We start from the raw sequence: 23324 nt of genomic DNA on the forward strand, positions 1-23324 counted from the left end.
CCCCATGCGGTCAAGTGTTAATGAATATTTTCCACCATATTTTGATTTACTTCTCTCATTTATAAACCTATAGCTAGCTAAAGCAGAACTATGTCCCTGCATTACCTTCTCTCACTTAAGTTCTAACTGTTAGGCCTTAGAAAAATTTCATTAATATATATATATATTTATTCATATGTATTTGTATGTATGAATGAAATTATATATAAGCATACATATATGTGTATATAATATGTATATACATAATATATGTATTTTTTAAGTTAAGAGTCTGATTGCAGGTAATTTGAGACAGTTTAAATTGAACTAGTGTATAATGTGTTGGTTTTTTTTTATCTCTCCAAACTACAGATGTTGGACCTGTGCTTGGAACCAGAGTTCAAGAACAGCTGGGAAAAGAAGTACGTCCTGCACTTGATGCAGCTCTGACAATGGCAGGAGGTAAAGATGTACATATTGTTGTATAATATTCTGTTGCCATGGTGAAATAGGCACAGCAGTGATAACTTTGTGCAATACCATGAGTCAATTTACCACTTTTCTCCATGCCTGGATATTTCTTTTAAACAGAGGATTTCAGACGTCTTAAGATTGATAAATACATTTAAAACCTAAATCAAAATTTACATGCTATTTTTGATACTTAGCTTTGGCATTCATTGAATAGAGATGAAATCAGAATTTCCTGCTCCAGGTTGCTGTCCCTTTCTGTTGAATATAAGGGAAACAAGGAAAACTGTCCTTTTAGAGTTGCATAATTATTATAGCCATAACTATTTCCTGTTCACTGCCAAGATTATTATGAGAGTGTTAACCAGCATTTCTTCATTATATCTTTGAGTTTGGCATTGCTCATTCCTCTTTCTCTCTCTCTTTAGAAAAAATATTCTTTTATTATTTTTCCATTTAAGGCTTCTTTTTTCACAAATCAAATACAGCTTACAGAGCAAATGGAAGGCATCCATGCTTGAGTCACTTTGGTTTTGTTTTGTTTTTTTTTTACCCATGAATTCTTTCTCATTCACTTGTCATCATTCTCCTTTTTGTTTTGCTTTGTTTCTCTTATTTTTCTTGAAGTCAAAGTGGAAAGGGCTATCAAAGGTAAAAACCACAATAAAACCTTGTGTGGTGTGAAGTGCACTTTGTTTTTGTAACTTTGTGTATTCTTAGTTGTGTCTGTGTGGTTCTTTGTTTACTAAACACCTGCTCAGTATTTGGGATTCTTTTCATTTTCTTTTGTTTGGTATGATTGGGATGGAATCTAAAGCCAGACAGTATGGAATAGTCACTAATGCTTGGCTGAGCAACATCATCTCCTTACCTTTCCTCTTGCAGCTATATGATTTGTGAGTTGGGTTGTAAGGAAAATACTGAGAATACAATTTGATGGATATGGTCTTTTAGTTTCTAATGACCAAGCGTTAAAGTTCTTTACTGAAACCACTGAGGAAGGAGAGGTAGGGAAACAGTAGAAAAATGGAAAGTGGATGAAATACCAATAAAAGTAACCTGAGCACATTACTTTCTCTGTAGAAAAGCAGAAGTGGTATATTTTTATATGCAATAAGTACATATTCTGTGATAGAATTTTCTGTGCTAGGGTTTTTCTGGGAGGGAGGCAGCAATTAAATCAGTATTGTTAAGATGATCATATGGTTTATGCATGTACACTTTCTCTTCATGTCTGTACTTATAGGCTGCTTTCTAACAAAAGTTTTTTTTTTTTAATTCACATCTTTGCAGCCATCAGAGAAACAAAGGAAGCACTGGAAAATGTGAGTGTCTCTGTAGAGGTTTTGCAGGAGGGAACAGAAAGACTTCATGCAAACTTGACAGATGTTAAAATGCACCTAAGCAACACCCTCAATGACTCTGCGTGCAATGCCGCTCAGGCTGCCTCAACTTGCAATATCATCAGGAATTCATTAGCTCAACTGAACATCAATGCCAATTTTAGTGGGGTAAGATCTTTTAATAATATTTTTCAGACTCTCAAAGTGGGATTGCCTTGAATAAGCCCAGTAGTATTTCTGCCATTCAGTGGCTTGGTGTGTGCTGTCACTTGTGAAATAAGTGACCTTCCCTTTTTCTGTGTTTCTGGGTAATTCCAGTCACTCTTTTCATCTTCTGTGTAGAAAAGGATAAAATGTGTGTCAAGCAGCTATGTTAAAGTGCTGCTCTGGGCAGTGAAATGATCTGCCCTCCCAAAAATGCTGAGGGTTAAGCTTTGCTTTTGTACAGCAAAGGTGTTTAGGAAGATTCTCTTAAAGATCACTTTAGTTTCTTTACCCTCTCTCCTAACTTCAAAATATTTACTGAATTAGCAAAACTGCTACTTCGATGTGACTCAGGCATGTTTTTTCCTTCCCAGTTGCCAGGTGTGAGCTCGCAGCTTGCGAAGATCAATGATGTCCTTAAAATAGACCTTTCTAGCCTGGTTCAAAAGGTATGCTTCTTGACAGATTTTTAAACTCTTAATGAATAGACTGGGATATGTGTATCACTTGACTCCCCATGGTTTCTTAAGCAGAATTCTTTCGTTGCTGCCTCAACCTGCTTCATGGTTGAATATCTCTCATTGTTTGGCCAGGATTTAACACTTGAAAGTATGAATGCAGTGCTTTGTATCTCCAGGATAATACAAATCTAAAATGTTTTGCAAGTTGTCTGCTTGAAAGAACAGTCCTTAAAAAATGAAAAGACAGAAACATGGATCCCGTAGCATGCTCTCTACTTTTTGGTTCAAATTAAAGAAATAAAAAAATCCATGGTCTCCTAATTAGTTTTATTGTATTCTATCTATCTTGAAATATTTATTTCAAATTCTTTGTGTGCATATTTAAAATTAAATCTGGTGCAATCGACCAAGTATAATGGCTATTAGTACTTCTTGCAAGACCTTCCACAAAAAACCCATGATTTTCACCTAGGAAAAGAATGGCTTAGTTTGAGCAGTTGAAAAATGTAGGAATCTGAAAATATGTGCTAGGACTTGGAGGCACTTTCTGAAACCAAAGGCTCTGTGTAGGGGTTGAGCCCCTTCTTGCTTCTGCAGTGATCAGGCTTGCAGGCAGTGAGGCTTCAAGTATCCACTGCAATGGTGTCCAAATGAGCTACTGAGCTTGGTCCCCATAGTGTGGAGCCCTTCTTTCCCCTCCTCACTGAAGAAGGCGTTGCAGTGTCTTTAGGGCAATTGGATTTCATTGTTTGCAATGGATTTCATGTTCGGAAGGCACAGACTTGGAAACAGGAGGTGTTAGGCTGGTACAGAGTAACTCCTTTCGCTTAGTGACCCTTCATATGTGTTTTTCTGGCTTTTAGATGAGCTATAAGATCTGACAGGCAGCAAAGTTTGAGATGTCAGTGACTGATTCATGTGTATTTAAATATAGATTTTTTTTTTCCCCAAGGAAACCAAACTATATCTGAAATATATTTAGAGTTCCTATTTTGCTTTTACTTTCTCTAATATGCAGTGATAAAACCATATTTTTCTTAGTATTACCATATACATTTTAGTATGTATGTACTTTTGATCCTTGAAAAAAGGAAAAAAACCTGAAAACAATCTGACAATGAGAAACATGTCATAATTTTTTCACCTTTTATTCTTAGGGTTATGCAGCATTTAATGATACTCCAGACTTGGTGGTGAATCAAACAAGGAACATTTTATCAGGTGAGGACAAACTATCTTTTCACTTTGTTCAATGTTTTTGTTTTCTATTATTGGTAATATATTTTTTTGGCTAAGTAGCATTAAAAATGGAAATGTGAAACTTTAAACTATTTTTTTAAATTTGGTGCCAGAGGGAAAAAACATAGAAAGCAACTCTGTCCTGATGAGGACTCTAAATTAAATCTAAAAATAGACCATGTGGTATTTTATTGAGGAGTTTTATCTGTTAGGCTTTTTACTGCTCAGGTAATGAGAAATCTCGTGATCCTCATTTCATACTGATGCTTTATTTGGTTGAAAAACTAATTTTCCTTGACTGATATGTTTGTGACATATTTAGGAGTGTGATGTTAGAAAAACTGACCCCCTCCTGCTGCTGTATTAAAATGTGGTGGATGGTGAAGTGAAAGTCAAAATATGCCTTAAGGATGACTGACATGGTGTCTCAGTTGTTTTGTTACTTAGGCTTTGCACTTACTGCTCTTTCACTGTACCTGTATGGTAGTATAGCATATGTATACTAATCTGTTCTAATTTTTGTTCTTGCATTGTGGACCTGTTCTGCATTATATATAAGCAGCTGTTCCTTGTAAGTTTTTCTGGTTTGTGTTTTTTTTTTTTTTTTTTCCTTCCCCGCTTGGGCAAAAAATAGCACAGTATAGATCTAAGCATAGAGTACTGTGTGAACTTGCCTGCAATGAGCCAGTTTTCTAAAACTGATATTATATTTTTTGTTAGGAAATCTAGGGCAGATTTACTGATTTTCCATATCTGATATGTGTAAACACAGACAAAATATTATAATTTACCTATTTATAAATTGTTGGGGCTTTGTATAAAAACTGAATTTGAGTTACAAAAGCAAATAAAATAAATAGGTTTACTAGGAAAAAAACTGCATTTATCTCTAAACTTCTGAAACAACTGTGACTTATTACATGGTTGAATTTGAGAAGTAATCATCAAAACAGACAAAGGCTTGTCCAGTTGTGTTTTGAGAAAGAAGGAAGTATTACCTACCACAAAATTACAACCTGTAGTTACACATCCTGCTTTTTCAAGTGTGTTTCCAATTGAAGGAAGGGAAGAGTATAGAGAAACTGCATTTTTACACAGAGACAGTATGTATAATAAGTGAATTAATCATGTCTTTGTATATATAAATAGTGTCTATCTAAACTGTAAGTAGAGGGCAGCATATTTGGTCATAATCTGAGGGGAAAATGGCTTAATGGATTGTTACCTCAGGAGTGTTGCTAACTAATTGGAATGAGTTCATTTAAATAATCTTCTTTTAATAAGATTGAAAATAACTGGTATAGATTCTTAATATAGACAGTCCAATTTATGTCATAGTGTTGCATTCCCAAGACATGGAATTTAAATAGATTCTGTTCTTCTCCTTTGTAAACTTGATGGCTAATTGTCTTGCTCAGTGTTGACATTTGCAATATTGCATGAAATGCAAGATTTAGGTTGGCTAGATAGAAAGTGACACATTCATTATAATGAGAGGAAGGAGAACGTCTGCATCTTGAATCATTATACTGAATGCTAAAACAAAGTGTGCATTTTGAAATGCCATTGTGCTACTTCAAAGCTTGATGCTTTTGTTGCCTGCTTGTGTTTTCCTCACACTTGTCTTCATGGCTTGCTTGTTACATGTGGCAAATGGCTTAATAGCATTTTATAATGCATACATGGAATGTAAATATCCTCTAAGGATCTGTAACAGTGAAATATGTTTGTTCTTTTAGATATCAAAAGTGTGCTGGAATCCATTGGTTCAAATATTACTACCTTCACAAGAGCTCTCCCTGTTCAGAAGATTTTGGCAGATTTGATGGTGCATCTTACACAGAGTGAGGCATACGTTCAAGACTATTTTCCACTAGTGGAGCAGTACGATTTCTACAGGTATGTACAAAAAGTAGGCAGGACTGAAATGCTACCTGTTAATAATTTCTTATATTTTAATGTTCTGTAAAGGCAAGTAAACTATTAATGATGAACACAGTGAAAGAAAGATGTATAAAGCAGTTGTTTGGTACTGGCATTTTGGTAAAAGTGAAAACCACGGCTAATCAATAACTGGGTGCTGTTTCACAACAGAGCAAGAGGTCATTTTCTACTCTGGAGGCCTTCAGGTATTTTTCAGGAAGAATAGATATAGGTGGATGTCAAAGACCCAAAGGAAATGATTATTTCATATTGCCAGGGTGAGCTTTTATCTAGATCTTGTTTCCATTGAGTTGCTGGTAAATTGTGAGGGCAGAGGACCAGAGAGGCCTTGGAACCAATCCATTGTTACTGCATTTATTGTTCTTCAGAGCAGGAGTAGCAGGGATTCTGCTTCACACCTTGTAAATCTTCGTGCCCGTGTGCTTGCCCCTACTGGTCTTTGTGGTTGATTGTACCTTGAGAAAAACATACTTCTTGAGACTTTTTTGTTTCTTGCAGTTGAGTAACCTCGTATTTTGACTTGTAAAACTTCTCATACCATCTGTCTTTGTCCAGAATTACTAATTTCTGTCCACAAGCTCATCAAATTCTCCCTACATTTTGTTTGATACTTCAGTTGACTTCATAATCAATATTTGCTTCTGTGTTTGTGCCATAATCAGTTTCACTGCTACAGAATGTATGTTGCTGGCTTTAATGCAGTGATAAATAAAAGTGATCAGAAATGAAACTTTTAGAACCTTGCTTAGAATCTGACCTTTAGCCCATTTCTTACCTGACAGTTTTTGCAGTGAGCCTTAATTTGGCAAATTTATTGATATTTTCATTGAAGCTCATATTGCATTTAATCAAATAAATATATTGTTTTATTCTGCTACAGGAGAACATATCTTATCTATATGGCACTTAAATACCTGGTTTGTCAAACCTAACCTAACAGTACTTCCAGTACAAATGAAACCAATAATCCTTTAGTTGCCCAAATTGCTTTCTATCTATTCCTTTCTTAATTACAGGTGTATTATTTGTAGTTCTTAATAAGTATCCTTTTATAAATATGCCTGTCAGTATTCATATTTTTCTTTTTATTGGCTGTGCATGTTCATTACAATAGTTCTTTTAGAGATTTTTCTCTACAAATGTACAGGGAAGAGAAAAGGGAACATAGAAAATAAAAGCTGAAGAAGTGACAACAGGAGGGAAAAAGAAGTGCGGATGGCATTGGGAGAGGATGAAAGGATGAGAGGATGTGTGAATAAATGGATATGCTCCAAATACTTGGACACATAGAACTGTTACGTGATGTAATTAATAGAAATTAAAGTTCTTAAAGTTTCCTATCCAAGATTTTTCTCGTGATCAAGTTCCATTAACTGTTCCAGACCTTGAAAGCAGTCCAGGACAGACACATAAAGCCTAGGTTTTTACAGCCTTAAATATAGTTATTTACAATTACAAGCCTAACACAGTGTGCAAAATGTTAGTGAGCCTCACAGTAAGAGCAACCATGTACTTCATGACCAATGGCCATCCCACATTCATAAATTTCTCCATTTATTCTTGAATAAATTGCTGTTTGAACATCTGCTTTGAGTAACTGTTTGCTCCACTCGGAGCACTTTGACACTTCAGTACAGTTCACCTGCATTAACTGGGGAACACCTTGTTCCTGTGGTGTGTGTTCCCCAGTCCTTCAGGAGCAGCTGACTGCAATCCAGCACTGACTGTGTGCTGGCCCAAAATACATGCTAGTGTAGCAAATATGTTTATCTTTGCTGACACTGGTTGCTCAAACAGAGCCATGAGTGGGGCATTTGGGAATATAGTATTGCTTGATGTCTCGAAGGTCTCCAGTGTGTTCTTCATGTGCAAATAACCAACAACTTTCTCTTTTATTCCTTAGGTGGCTGGGTTGTCTCATTCTGTGCTGCATGTTGGTCCTGATTCTGGTCTTTTACTACCTTGGATTGCTATGTGGCACCTGTGGATATGACAAACATGCTTCTCCAACAACCAGAGGCTGTATCTCCAACACTGGAGGAAACTTTCTTATGGCGTAAGTTTCACTTACCAGGGAAAAATAAAATAGAGGTAGAAAGTTGGTTTGGTTGAGTTTTTGAAGGACATAGATATGAAAAGAATTTGGTTTGTTACCTAGGTATATCTGCTGAGAATAGAAATAAATATTGATTCCACACACTTACATTGAGGGACTTGGGGATTTGGGATTGTTCTTTCATGGAGGATCACAGCTGAAGGATAAAACCTCTGAATTTACCATTATAAGGCGAGTGCTGTGGCTAATGAACTTCTGTGCAATTCCTTTTGGAAAATGCAAAAGCTGGGGAAATTCATAACTTTGTAGTAAACTTGGAACATTTGTTCAAAGTTTCAAAAAAAGCCATGCGAGAAGACAAGAAACACTTGACCTCCTGACCATGTTTCTGGATGTTTTAGGTTGAAAAGTGCCTAGGAGTGGTTTAGTGTCATTTCTGCTGAGTGCAGGAGAAGATTGCATCTGAAAGTCCAAAACTTTTTTGAGAGCGCAAGAGAGTTGAATTTAAAAAAGAAAATTGTATGGTTTTGTGTCCCTTAAACGTCATTTTTAAAACAGTTTGCATGTCCAATGCTAATGTGAGATTTCAAATGCATTTTAGCTGAAGACATTACAGGGCTGAAACATTTAAGATGTTTCAGAGGGCAAGAACATATTTGGAAAACAGAACTATTTCAACCATCAATCAGTTTTCATATTTCTGTTACAGCTGCTGTTAGCTTAACTGTTGCCCCAAGTATGTATGTATATATATATGTATATACAATGTATTCTTACGAAGCAAAAACTTATTCAACTTCTTTTTCAGTGGTGTTGGATTCAGTTTTCTTTTCTCCTGGGTGCTGATGATTGTAGTGGTGCTCACTTTTGTCACAGGTGGAAATGTAGAAAAATTGGTCTGTGAGCCCTTTGAGGATAAAAATTTATTCAAGGTGAGATTATTCATGTTATTAAACAATTAATAGAATCCCCATGAGTTCCAAAGGTCTTGTCCTTTCTGTATAGCATATCATTTTTATAGGACGCTTGAAGTGAATTTGGATCTGGTTTTACTTCCTCCTTACAAACCAAATAGAGACATTTGTCCTTTTTTGGTTTAATTTGCTTTGCAGTGTTAATACTGCATGCTTGTCTTCCTTTGGAAACAGATTTTTCTGATTCAGTTGTTCCTTGGTAATCAGGAGCTTTAATATTCACTTTATGCACCAGAGAGTTTGAATTCACTGGTTTTGCTTGTATTTTCCTTAGTGGGTGATAAGCTTAGATGTGGTTATGTGTCAAAAGACCACATATAAATAAATACATAAAGAAACTTGGAATTATAGTAACATTACTGAATTTTGTCTTCTAGGTTTTGGATACACCTTACTTACTAAATAAGCACTGGAAAAACTATCTTGCTGGCATCATCTTTAAAAATCCAAATGTTAACTTGACTTTTGAAAAAGTGTACAGGTATTAGAGTTATGATTAAGATTTAATTCAGTTCATATTTAACTCCTTTTTATTTCATTCAATTTATACATACTGGTTTTGTGGTATCTTCTATGCTTCATATTATGGACACATCAAAAAATTGCACATGTTCCAGAAGAGATTCTGATTCTAGGGATTCTCAAACAAAACCAATTTGTTCCTATGTATGAATTATTAGAGATAGTCAGCATACTACTGTATGACAATACTAGTCAAGCTAATTGATGAAATACTTGAGTCTTTCAGAAATTGTTAATCACTTCTTTTATTGACTGAACTTCAAAAAATATAATCTGTATTTTGTTTTCTAAAGGACTGATTTTCTTAGAATAAGAAAACATTGTTAATCATTCTGTTAATACTTGGTCCTCAAGGTGGCTTTTAGGCTGATCTGTGTATTTGTATTCTTCCAGTGATTGCAAGGAAAACAAAGGAATTTATACTTCCCTTCACCTAGAACATCTGTTTAATATAAATGAGCTTTTAAATATTAGTATGGTAAGTAAAGAAACTATGAATGAGTGCATGATTCTGAAGGATGTTGGCTCTTGAAACACCATATAGCATGTCTGCATTTTTTGTGGGATTTCAGTTTTTACACACAAAGCATGCTACAGGGAGGCAAGAGCTGCCCAAGCTAATCTGAAGGAAAGAAGTTGATTTACAAATAAGATACTTTTACCAGTCTCAGTGGGCCAGGAAAGCTTTTCTGATGTGCTTTTTTTTTTTGTGTGTGCTGATAATAATGTTTGTTTTAACTTTGAAACTTGTGTGGAAGGTTGAAGTCTATCTTCCAAAGATTGCTTATGGTGTTCAGTGGCAGTTTTCTTTTTATATAAATGCCTGCCTGGGTGTGTTATCCTCTGATTCCAGTCAGATTTATGTTGATGCAGGATATTATATACCTTGGTTCTAAAAATTATTCCGGTTTGATTGGAAGTAGTTGGGGTAAAATAGTCTTTTCACTTAAGCTGTAATGATATATGACTGCACTGCCATTACAGGACTGTACTAATTTTGGGGTTGCCTATAATGCCTATTTTCATTACAGAAACCCCTTGGGGTTACATGTTCCATTCTGCCAAGTACTGGGTACCCACCTAATAGATACAGTCCCTGCCCCAAATGATAGACTATGAAAATGAAGTAGGCAGATTCAGTAAGAGGGAAAGTTATTTTGAGTTTCCACAATGGACTAATGGAGGAGGCTGCAAAAGAAGTCAGATTTTCAGGTTCCTCAGCTATAGCTCTGCAGCCACTGCAGGTAACATGGGTTGCAGTGCAGAAAAGTTCAGGAAACAATAACCAATTACCTTTAGGCACCACGTTTAGAGGAGTCTCATCCAGTCCTGTGGCAAAGAGTGTCTGTCCTGGCCACAACTGAGATACTGACTTCTCTAGGTTTCCTTACTGAGGGCCAGGGGTAGAACTTAACATTCTTAAAGGATAACATTTCCTGGAAGGATGTTAGTTAAAACAGAATGGAAGGCAAGTAATCCATTGGATGAAAGAGACAAAGGCAGGTTAGAACATGACCTGGTGGAGTCTGTTCAACTTAATTGATTTAAACTAATGTGAGCAAAAAACGAATGTGTCCTTCTTCATGTAAATGAGGAGTCAGCAAAAGCACAGGATGCTTTGGGCAGGGGCTGTAGCAGTATATCTGCTGGTTGCAGACTACTTTTGTACTTTCTTTTGTTTCTCTCTCAGTATACAGAAGATGTAGCACTTAAAATTGAACACATTCAGATAAATCTCAGCAAAATCATTCTGCTGGATGAAATTGGGAAGGAGAATCTTCTGAATTTCAGCTCTTCAGGAATACATGGGATAGACTTTTCAGCATATTTGACAGAGGTGAGACTGTAGTCAACTGCAGACATGACTGGGACAAAACATACAGTAAAATGTTTGTTTACCAACGGGCAAAACAGCAAAATTTGCTTATGTGTAAAACACCATGTTTTGGAGGTTCATACAAGTTGGGGAAAAAAGCACTTTAGAAGTTTAAGTTAATAAATAAAAAAACAGAGAATAGACAGAGTAGGTGATACAGTTAAGTGCAAACTGTCTGTAAATAAAATAACAATATACTCCTTTTCTTTCTGCTCACATCTTGTTTCAGATCAATAAAAGTGTTACCAAGGTTGATCTTCTCTCATTTGCTAATGATTTAGAAGCAAGAGCAGACCAGCTGGTAAGTCCAATTCAGCAATATAATAATACATAAAATACCATAAAGTATAAATACATAGCAAGGTAGACTTTATATGGGAGAATTTTTGTACTTCAGACATTTACTCACATGGTGCAATGTCACGTAAGGAAAAACATTGAAGAACAGTGTTGCATATGAGCTGTATTTTAAATGTTGCTAATTATTGATGTTTATATATTCTTGCACATTTTCTGCTTTGAAAGTGTATTTTCTTAAATTCCACTCTTTGCTTGGGCAGTGAGGGAAATGCTCTATTGCAGTATTTCCTATTACCGTCTTCACATTTTAGGGTCCCAGTTGGAAGAAAAATTGGTTAGATGTAAAATTAATACTAGCAGCTTGTAAGGACTGTAATGAGAACTGGAGCTCCATTGTGGAGGGAAAATGCACAAAATAAACTGTCTTACCTGAAGCGCTTTTTGAATGCAGGACAATGGTCAGAGGGTATTGCTACAACATTGCCCACAAAAGAATCTGCAAGTGGCACAGATCTCTGTTGACAGTGACTGTTCAGTTGATCTGTTTGTTATGCATGTCCAGGTCAGGTCATGCTCACTTCTCAGAATGAGGGTTGTGGTTTGGATGAGCCCAAGACAGATTTCCTGTGCTGCAATGCAGGAGGAAAAGTTATGTCGCACATGTGCAATTGCTTGGATTGCTGAGGGACACACAGCAGAGTAAGACCACCTTGTTTGGAATGTATCAGATATCCATCCCTCCTCAAGTGGAGGAGGGCACTAGGGGAGGCTCCTGGTGTGTTGGCTCTACCTCTTGCATCATTCAGTCATACTTGTTGCTGCGTTTTTTGTTGGGTGAAGGGTTTTTCCAGCCACACGTGCACTCACGTCAAGGTTAGACAGCTCTGGGTTTAAGTGAGAGCTGGAGTTCTCCATAAAGGAAAGTGCATTGTGTTGGTCAGTTGCTTTCACTATTTTTTGTAGAAGACTCTTAAAGAATCATCAGAATTGAGAATAGATCAGACAGAGTGATTTCTTCATATAAAAGAAATAATTGTGTAAATAAGTAAATGTGTTCACTGTTACAGTGTATGTTTTTATTTCTTCCTTTAGATGATATTTAGTGTAATCTATGAAATGTTTTTTAAAAAGAGGTCAAAACCCCAATAATATAATGTGTTATAAAAGTTAGATGTTTTAAAAAATGTTACAGGTTTCCAAGGATATTTTATAATCTCACTTTCTTACTAGTGATAGCTCTTAGAACCAATCAAAAAAACCCTAAAAACGTGTGGAATTAATTAATTTTGGGTGTCTAGTTTACATCTTTTGGCACCTTACACAAAATTGAATATAGCTTTTTAGACTGAAAGGAGCAAATGGAATAAAACCTGGATCAAACCAAGGGGTCAAGGTATGGAGGAGAAAGCAATACAACCAAAATGTGGTGCTAGGTAAATGAATTCACTTTGTCAGTATAGGAGATGAAGCATCCTGAAACTGCTCAGTGACCCAGCTGAGCGCTGAGTGAACACTTTACAGGAAGCAAACACATCTCTGAGCACTGAGGTCTGCCATTATTGCAAATCCAAAATGGAGTTAGCAGTGTGTATTTAGTGTGTATCCAGGGAACCAAATGGTTTTTCCACCAAAAGGTAATGAAAAATAAATTTATATCTGAGAGTAAAACCAAATTTTATAGTATTTGGCAATGAGTATGAGCTCCAGACAAGCATTTGGACTTGAACATCAGAGCAGAAGCTCACGTCTTCTGACTGAAAGATGGGAGCCACAAAAATAGGAAATACCCTTCACAGGTGCCTTTCCAAGAGACTGGCTGAAAATACTTAAAATTCTGTGCCCCTCACAAAGCAGAGGGTGCCTCAGGGTGATGTCCACATTTCCAAAACAAAAGCAAGTACCGATGACTGGGTACTTGTCCCAGCTGGGGTGCAATGCTACAGGGTTCTTGTAGTCAAGTTTGTGGGAGTGCGAGGGAGATGTGTTCACTCTTCTGTATTTACAATGACTTAGTGCATCATGTGAAAATTCTCTTCAGTTAAGTCTGTCCTGATAATGTTATAGTCAGATAAGCAAGGTAATATATCTGGTTTGGTTGCTGAGGTTTGAATTATTAATACAGTGATTTTTTTTTTTTCCTTCCTTGTGTTGAGGAATCAGTTTGTCATACCCCATTTTTAGCATGAGCTGTTCTGGAGTGGATGTGTAACTTTCATTGTTTTTTGCTTTGTTGGAAAGCTTTGAGGTTATTGAACAATACTGCATAATTGCATTTTTTGCAGCCAAAAGGAGCACTGGAAAACGCCTTAAAAGGACATGCAAACAACATTCGAATGATTCATAACCAGCAAGTTGTTCCACTGGAGCAAGCTATGGTAAAACATGAAAGCAATACTGAAACATACTTGTAGAAAATGCAAATCTCTAAATATATGAAAGAGGTTAGAAAGCTGGACTTCTATAAGCACAGATTGTATCAATGAAGAGCAGCCTGGCTAAAGTATGTGTTTAATAAATTAATAAGTTTTCTTAATTAAAATGCTACTGTTTTGTAGTGCTGTCTAAAATAATGGCCTTTTCCCCATTTTTTTCTATAGCTATTTTTGATTATATATGAATAAAAGAAGAAGCAGGGGAGAACCTTACAAAATTCTTAACCCTAAAACCCCCTAAATCATTCATTTTCTTTTTTTGCTTGTCAAAGGTCTTCAGTAATAAAAGCCATTATCACTTTTGACACTTTATTTCTTGGAGTTAGCAATCACCTAACAGTATTGGAATTGGAAACTCCTGGGAGTAGTGTGTAGAGCCAAAGTCTTTTTTATTGATGCTGTGAAAGATACAAAAGAGCTGCTTTTGCCTGATTTCCACACAGTCCTGTGTCAAGCTGTGACTATCCTGCATGTTAGGTGTTGCTTTTTCCTCCACATATCATGAAGACTTCTAGTTTATCCTAGCATCTGATATTGTGTGTCTGTACCACTTATAGAAAAATACTAAGTCTTCTGGTCCACTCTGATTCTATGCTGTTCTTTCCTAATTAACTCCTAATTATTCTCATCTCTTTTTTCTTTTACAAAACTGACTGTCAAGAAATATGTTAAAGCTAGGGTAAGTGCTTTTTCCCTTCAGAAATTGCACACTATAGAATTCTCTGAACATTTGAGTCTGAGTTTAACTGTTCCATCTTCCCTCCAATCTTACTTAGTTTATTGCATCTAACTTCAGTTAAATCAGTGCTGTTGGTGAAGTACTGATTCAGTGATTAAACCCACAATGTATTAATTCTAATGCAGCTGTTGTTACTGTTGTATACATGTGATATGTAGTACTAATAACAAAATAATCTGTAGAAGATAAAAGCATAAATACAAGCTTAAAACACGTGGGCTCTTACCTATAGTAAGTACTTGAAGCTTTTTTTTCTTCCCTCCTTTCCAATAGAGCACTTTAAATCAGAGCATTAGGTTACTGAAGAGGACATCATCTGAACTTATGGTAAGCTTTTCTTTCTGGCAACAGGAACATTTTTGTGTTTTAAATCCTTCTGCCACATATGCAGGGCATATATTTTCAGTAGAGTTTTCTTCTGTTTCTAGCTGTTCCATTATTGCAAGAGATTGTAATGCATTGAGGAAGTAATAAGGATTTTGATCTCTCTTCTGCTTAAAGGAAAATTAAAAAAAAAATTAGGGTGGTTTTGGGACTATGAATTGTAAACTGAACTGTCAGGTGATAAAATAGGCTTCAGTTTATATAGAGTGTTATTCATTTTCCTCAGAATGTCTTTTCTAGAACCCTTGAAAGTAAAACCTGGGGGGAACAACCACAAAACACAATGCAAAAGTACAACTAACAAAAGACAGCTATGTGATTCACATCTTTAACCAGCTTTTGTTCCTTGCCCAGCTCCCATTTTAAGGCTCTTTCTTTAGGTTTTACTCATTATGTTCCTGCTTTTGCACCATCAGCCTTGCTCTGGGATCCTGCATCTGTATAGAGGCTTTTCCAGGGCAGCCCACGTTTCCCCTCTAAGTAGTGCCTGCGCCACAGTGAGACCAGCTGGCTTCATTCTGCCAGAGAGTGATCAACAGGATGATTGCTTTCCTGGAAGTAAAGCTTTCGGCCACCACCCTGCCTTGGCTCTGGTAGCAAGAATACAGCCACACTAGTAGCACAGTCATAGTCTCAACAACTTTATGGGCCATACCTACCTTAGTGCTTCTCATTACAGTTTTCATCCATCCACAGCAGCAGAGCAGCTAGGTATCTGTTAGAATCTGTGATTTGAAAGTGGGTGAGGAGGGAAGAAGCCATGATGTAAGGTGTTGATAAGAATGGGATGATGTTTGACTCTAAAGTATATTTAAGAAACATCTCTGCATGTTCAAGCTCTGTGTACACTGTCCTTTGTGTGTGTTCTGTGTGAGAATTTATAGGAGTGTGAAAAAATATCTCAGTCCTTTAGGTAGCTGATTAGAGGCATATTCTGGCTGTACAGAATCCTACTTCAGTCATCAAGAGTTGTTATGACAGTATATGGCCCACTGTTTTCTTCCTCTGCACTTTGTGTGTCTGTAGTGTATATACAGACATTGACTGAAGGAAAGAGAGTGGAAGATAAAACCTATAATAGTATATAAATTAGTTATGTAGGTTCCAGGAAAAGATACCACATCATGTCCACTGACGCATCCTTTTTCAGAATGAGACAATATTGAGATGATCATGAATCCTTAGGCAGGCTCCTGTTCTGTCTGTAATTGCTTTTTTTGTCAGGTTTTGACAAGAAAGTGACACTGGTTTATCAAAAGAGTAGGTTCCTGGCAGTGGCCATAGAACCATTGCAACAGCCTGAAGGGGATTTGTTTATATTAAACACCATCTCTTCCTGTCCAGGTTAAGGTGAAAAATGTCATTAGCGCTGTTAATGCTGCCCAGGATCTCATAAATAACAATGCTTCTCAAGTTATTGTCCAGGTAAGCTCTATTTGATCAATGTACATTAATTTATGATGTCACAGAGATAGAGGTTAATTTGCTTTTGTTTTCTTTTATCTGGTCCTAGGAGACAAAAAAGTACATGGATACCATAATAGGCTACTTTGAGCAGTACACTGAGTGGGTCAAGGAGTCGGTAAGTTGCATTTACTTTATTGAGAGAAGATGTGTTTAAAAATAAGAAAGCTAAACAGTATTAGTAATAAAATCAATAATAATAATAATGTTCCTTTGATAGTGTGTTTTATCGTTTCAGGTTTTAATACATTTGTACTTACTGTGAGTGTGAAAATCAGACTCCTATAGTTTTGTTGCATTTACAGAATGGAAATGATGAGTTGTTTTGGTTGGAATGCAGTGCAAGTTTAACAGTATTGTTTTCAGGGCTAGCCTGAAGTCTACCATTTGTACCAGTACTTCACTGAACCTGACCCTGCATAGTTCAAATTGATGTTGTTAGCATCTTATTTTATTTTTCTCTCTTCAGCTGCAGCCTTTGAGAAAGTAAACTGATGTTTAAAAGACTTTCAGTTGATAGTATATCCTACTATTATTTATTTTGAATTTGGATAGGGTAAGATATAACAATTCAGTAAACTATAACTTAAAGTTTAAAGAGTCTTATTTTATTCTGTTAGATACTTAAAACTGTAATTTAATTTTTTTCAGATTTCAATGGAAGTAGCGGCATGCAAGCCTATTGCCAATGTGATAGATACAGCAGTAGATATTTTTTTATGCAGCTATATAGCTGATTCTGTGGTAAGAAACATTTTTTTCCTTGATAAGAAATATTTTCTGGGGCATCAAGGGGAAAATTCTTTCAAAATACATCTGCATTTAATTATTCTGGCTCAACTACTCTGAAGTAAGATAATAAAGTATCACATACAAATTTATGCAAGGAGAATGTTCTGACCTGGATCAAGTCCAAAGACAAACCAGTGCTGGACTATCTGGATTTCAGTAAACTTAAGCTTCTATTAACAAGAATTCTGTAAAATTAACTGATTCTGAAACACTTTGAAAGGGAAAATGGAGAAGCATAAAGATCTGAAGCTTCATCTGTAAAGGGGTGAGGTGTGGGCAGGAAGCAAGTAGAAAATACCAAGGAAAAACTTTTTCAGGTATCTTTCCTGAAATCTAGAAAACCTGAACAAAATTTTATCACTAGACTTGTAGCAGACAGATCTTGATTAATTTCTGTATGTTGGAGACATTTTACATGACTTGTAGCAGGATAGAAGGGAAATACTGCTTTTTCATCTTGCCAAAAGGACTTGGAAAGAGGACAGCATGTATTAAAAGTAAAGTAAGACACCATGTGCCTGGAAAGGACCTAAAATGCCTCCTACTATTACTTAGCTTTATGGCACTTCAATCAGATCTTAATCACACTACTAGTAACACATGTAATCAGTCAAAGCCAAAACACTCTAGCCGTGATAATGCTTAACCGTGAAATGTTTAGTGTTGGTAATGCTTAACCATGAAAACCTCTTAATCTATGTTGTACTCATTGATTAGCACATACATTACAGAGCTTCTATTCTCCTTTGTGGAGCCATTACCTCACTGGTGAGAGATGGACCATTATTTCCCTGATGGTAGAACTTAGCTGAGTCACTTGGAAGTCAAAATGCCTCAAGCCAGTACAAATCAAATTTGAAATATCATTTTAACACCAGGTGATAACTCAGTTCAACTGTATAATAATGAAATTAGTTACACATACAGGGCTGCAGTTTGCAAGTTATAAATTGCCTTAAGAAAGTGCTGGAAACTCATATTTTGACAAGAACTGCAAGAACTAATTTCTACTGTGTTCTTTTGGTAGCAATGGCTAGAATATCAAGCAGGGATTCAGTACTTTACTGATTAGTTTTCTCCATGACCTTTTCTCCTTGATTTTTCTATTGCTTTTATTTCAGAATACCTTCTGGTTTGGTTTGGGAGGCTCTTCAATGTTTCTAATTCCTGCCATAATTTTTGCTGTAAAACTCTCTAAATACTATCGTAGGATGGATACAGAGGATGTTTATGATGAGTAAGTATATATTCCAAAACAAACTAAATGGCAAATGGATTAAAATGTTTTTTCCAGTGTTTCACATGAAGTCTCTATAATTCTTAAACCTGTGCTGCCGGAGTAGAACTGCATGTTCATGTGTAATTCTGCAAGTTTCGGTCAGTGCCTGCAAAGTGCTTCAAGCAGGTGGCCTTTGGTAGCCTTGACTTGGCATGAATGCAGATAGAGCTGGCTCTGACTTTGAGAATCTTATGCCAGAATGAGGTCTTCAGAGTTTTGTGAGCAGCATTTATATAAATAAGTTCCAAATGTGCAATTTATTAGCTTTGCTAAGTAACCTGTTAAAGTGAATTGTGCCTTATTTGTAGTCTGCTTGAATTAATTATTTGCTTTCTTGCTGTCTTAGTTATTCCTAACCAGTCTTTCCTTTTTCAATTGCAGTTCCTCTGTCTCAGGGACTTGGCATTTTACTTTATGATAACTATTCTTACGTATTTTCCTATCAGTTTTTTTACTGTTTTCTTTTCTGCTCCTTGTTTTGCTCATTGTTCAGTTAGCCTGTGCACTGCATTTCTCCCATTTCACAGTGGTTGTTTTTCATTGCACATTCACAAGTCAGTAGAGTAGAAACACGCATGTAAGCTGAAATTACTCACTTATTAGAGTCTAGTTAATTACTCCTCCTCTTCTGTGTTTTTTAGTTTTGAAAATATATCCATGAAAATGTAAGACTTTTGCTGATATTTATTGAAATTATTTTATTAATATGGGAGGGTTTATATTTTTAATGTAAGTTGTTACTTCAAAAGAGGTAACATGTTCTCTTTCTCCAGACTTGATAGATTATATTAGAGTCTCCAACTCAACAAGAATAGAAAAATAATTAATTGATTTTTGGAGAATATAAAAATACTATAAAATGTAAAGTTATAGTTAATACCATAACTCTTGAATGTTACAAAGAAAAAGTTATATTCTATTGTACAGACACAGTGTATTTGCATATAATACCATCATCCATGTACATGTCTTAGAAGCCATATTGTACATAGTGCATCTTATAGTTAACATGGTCTTGGTGTATTTATTTTATTACAGTACGGAAAATGGTAATAATGGTTATCATAAAGAGCATTTATATGGTATACACAATCCTGTTTTTACAAGGTAAACCAAGTCTGAAACTGCATGCCTTCATGTGTCCTTACTTCAGCTTCTCTTCTAATCACATTTCCAATTTTCTTCATGCTCTAAAGTGAATCTCTGAATTCTCTGGGGGTCTTTTTGCATGATTATTCACTATAGCAAATGCTGTATGATGTATATTTCTCAAATATTCTTTATATAACACCAGGTATAGAAGTATTTTCCTGGAATTTAACAAAGTAATTGGTAAATTTGATCTTAAAATCCATGTAATCAGGTATTTAGTCAGCACAGTGGTTGGTCCTAAATTGACAAACCTATTAAAATGCTCTGATAGCAGATGAAAGTGATAGGATGGAAATGCATCCTGAGTAGTTTTACTTTTTAAATGGTGAAAAGAGATCTCCTGTGTAAAAGGCAAGTGTTCCAGGTATGCAGGAAGTTTGAACATAGGAAATGGGTGTTTGTGCATGAGTAGGACTAGAACGTAGCATCACAAAGCAAGAAGCTCAAGTTTGGTTTAAAAAAGGGAGGATGTTGGGGTTATTTTCTGCCTCTACAACTTCTGTACTGTAAAACATTAGCTAGTTGTAAGACTCAGTTTCCAGGGGGATAATATTCTATATCCCACAACTTAATTATTCGGTTTTGCACAATTTGCAAGTTGCTTAAGAACAGTTGAAATTTATGATTGAAATCTGTAGCTCACTGTGCCTTACTTTGCAACTTCATGACTGAATGTATAGGTTGAGTTTTTTATAGAGAAGATACCACTATGCTTTAAATAACGGGTAAATAGAGGTCAAAGTTTGGGTCTTGACAGAGTTCATGGTTACATCTGGTGGTGAGGATGAGGATGGTTATTATTACCTAGGACTGTATTTTACAATAATTATTTACTGAGCAAATCTTCATTCTGTATCTCCTTCTGAAGGAAGTCTTTATATAACAATATTTTTAGTGGTATTTATGATCACAATTGTTGTGGTCTGTTCTGCAACTTAAGGGTGCTTACTCCCCAGATTAACTGACAAGGAGCTTAAGTCGAAAAATCTCTCCACTGGCATATCTAAGGACTCTCAGTTTTAAGGACTTTCAATATTTTACATAAGGGAAAATTAATAATTTCCCAGGCCTTAGAATTCCTTTTCTGATCTTTGAATCTTTAATACAACTGTTAATATTTTTGAGGTTCATAGCATGTTTTCTTACGATAGTCATTGATAATTTAATTCAGCATTTCTGAACAACCTAAAAATTACTAGCATAAAATAATCTTTTACACAAAGATCCACTAATTCAGTCCTGACTTATTTTGATAAAATGTTAAAATTTAAAGATTCAGTTTGATGCAGTGCTGTCTTCTGGTGTGCTAGCAGAGGTAATTTGAAAAACTGCTAATTATGGCATACATGCTTTGAATTTCTCAGTATGGCATTCCCATTCAATATACTCTTTGCTTTTATACTATCCTTGATTTTTCTTATTTCCTGCAAATTATTTTTGGATATACTTTGAGAGATATGACTTTGAATAGATCTGTGTACACCTATACTTTTGCAGGTTTAGAGAATGCCATAGGGTTGGACTTGGGGTTTTTTTATCCTTCAAAATCAGCTGGATAGTTTTGCCGAAAAGACATGCAAATATTTTTATAACACTAAGTTACCTAAGTACAAGTAAGAGCTACATGAGGTATATGTGTCTCACACAGGTATTTTTATATACATGTCAAAGACACAAATAAACTCAAATGTACCCACCATTTTTGTGAGAGCAAAACATGAGGCGGGATTAAATTTACAAATGAGGAGTGTTGAATAGGCAATCCAAGTATTTATTTCTATAATGAAACAAAAATAACCTGAAAGGTTGGTGGAGAAAACAATGAATCTATTTCCTCTTGTTTGAAAAATACTTGATTAAATGAGAAAAACATTGAGACTATCTTAGGCCAACTGAGCTTGTCTCACCTAAGTTTAGACACAGTATTTCTGTTCCATTTGTGGACAAAAGAAGATGATGGGTTTGTTTTTTTTTTTCTTTTTCTCATGTAGCTCAGTGGAACAGTGGTAACACATATTGGAAGTGTTAAGGGGTAAGTAATACACTTAAATCAATTCTAGATCTATTACTACTTTACTATTTTAAGGAAGGCTGCTCTGATTGCTGCAACAATGAGTATGCTGTGAGGTCTAAAACCCAAAAAGTTACTCAGTCATATTGATGTTTGTATTAAAATCTATCCCTTCGTTCTGTTTAAATTACGTTAAAATCCAGTCTTTATAATTTTTTTCCAGAATTGTTTTTTGTTATTATTTCCAGGCTATATGAATGAGGCTCAAGACTCTTCTATGGGAGTACATCATTGTTCTTCCAAGTGCATTTCCATTCATCTGACAGATCCTGAGCCACTTGTTTTATGTCAGCTGTACTGTAAATCACATGTACTATTGAATGTTATGCCATAAACTACTGTACAGAATATTTTGTGATCAGGGCACTGCCTCTCAAATACCACTGTTCAAGGCTTGGATTAAAATGTTTTTTGGTTTTTTACTTTTTTACACTGGGCTTTCTACCTTACATCACAGTATATAAATTAATTAGATTAACAGCCTTTGCCTAGCAATTCTCTTAAAATTGTTCAAGTTCTTATCTTAAATTGTTGATTTGTGTTAAATACAGTGCATACACGTTTACATAAAAATACATTTTGTATACCAGAGAATTTTGTATATACATTTTTCTTAAAACTTCTAAGTGTTTAGTTAAGATTTTAATACTGTATAATATTCTTCACAAATGAATTTACCAGCATGATCAGTGTTGCTATTTGGTGCTCTTGAATGACTACATTGGACTAAATTTGGATTGTAATGGGGTCCACAGTGTCTCTTTGTGTGTCTGAGAAGCTCAGTTGCAGTTTTGTTTTATCCCTCTTTTTTTTTTTTTTTTTCCTTTTCTTAATTATTTAATATTTAGTGGATTTTGCTGTATAGACCTGAAAGGGACTTCTTGGAGAAGTTTGCTTTTAAACTTAGGGCGGGAGGGTTCGGGGTGTGCGGGATGCATAATATAGTGAAAAAGCTAAGCTTTCTAGAGTTCAGTAGTACTCAAAAAGAGCATGAGGGATGTCCTGTGCTGGCGATTTTTGGAATGCTTTACATTCTCTATCTTCCTTTTCTTCTTTCACACCCACTTCTGTAATGTCCTTAATAGTATCACTGTGGCTCCTTTGGAGGCAGTGGTAGTATTTTTGCTAAATAATACTATACTATGATTTACAATATTGAAATTCAAATCTGTTTAGCAATTGGAGTTAATATTTGTACTGTTAGAGTTATTTCACTGAATTTAGGCATATGGTTGAATTGCTGAATTAGTTAACAATAAACTTTATCAACAAGGCCAAAACTCTGTTACCAGTGTAAAACCTTCTGGCAGGTGAAGTAGTCAATATATTGATCTAAAATAGTATCTCTTCATGTATCAGTATTGTTAACTTTGTTTCAAACAGGGTTCATTGTCTTGAAGTAGAGATAATCCTGTACATTATTATTATAATTTTAAAAAAATGCTGAAAAATAATATTAGTCTTTAATCCAGAATAACCTTAAATTTCTCATTTTTATGTCATAAATGGAAACATTTCTAATTGACAGTATGTAGCATATGTGTATATGTAATGTTCAGAATTGCAGATTTTTAAAAGTTTCTATTTTTAATTTGAGAAAATATTCCCAGTTCATTTAAATAAAAAAGATCTTGCTTAACTA

General features: G+C 35.4%; 1 protein-coding gene across 3 annotated transcripts in view; it reads left to right on the plus strand.

Moving 5' to 3' along the window:
• PROM1 (prominin 1) overlaps window positions 1-23324 on the plus strand; it is a 63173-nt gene extending 39849 nt beyond the window's left edge. For 2 of the 3 annotated variants that reach the window (XM_053976591.1, XM_053976592.1), the window contains 19 exons: window positions 352-441; window positions 1744-1961; window positions 2372-2446; window positions 3616-3679; window positions 5437-5596; window positions 7545-7697; window positions 8506-8629; window positions 9049-9152; window positions 9587-9671; window positions 10884-11030; window positions 11299-11370; window positions 13652-13744; window positions 14814-14867; window positions 16269-16349; window positions 16438-16506; window positions 17040-17132; window positions 18302-18417; window positions 21603-21643; window positions 21871-23324. In XM_053976591.1, the coding sequence (XP_053832566.1) occupies window positions 352-441; window positions 1744-1961; window positions 2372-2446; window positions 3616-3679; window positions 5437-5596; window positions 7545-7697; window positions 8506-8629; window positions 9049-9152; window positions 9587-9671; window positions 10884-11030; window positions 11299-11370; window positions 13652-13744; window positions 14814-14867; window positions 16269-16349; window positions 16438-16506; window positions 17040-17132; window positions 18302-18417; window positions 21603-21621 (1817 nt within the window). In that variant the 3' untranslated portion in view covers window positions 21622-21643; window positions 21871-23324. Of the gene's footprint in view, window positions 1-351; window positions 442-1743; window positions 1962-2371; window positions 2447-3615; window positions 3680-5436; window positions 5597-7544; window positions 7698-8505; window positions 8630-9048; window positions 9153-9586; window positions 9672-10883; window positions 11031-11298; window positions 11371-13651; window positions 13745-14462; window positions 14481-14813; window positions 14868-16268; window positions 16350-16437; window positions 16507-17039; window positions 17133-18301; window positions 18418-19497; window positions 19567-21602; window positions 21644-21870 lie in introns of all 3 variants that reach the window. The other variant, XM_053976590.1, reaches the window with a different exon arrangement.

Source organism: Vidua macroura, chromosome 4, assembly GCF_024509145.1.
Source record: "Vidua macroura isolate BioBank_ID:100142 chromosome 4, ASM2450914v1, whole genome shotgun sequence".
Classification (NCBI taxonomy): Eukaryota; Metazoa; Chordata; class Aves; order Passeriformes; family Viduidae; genus Vidua; species Vidua macroura.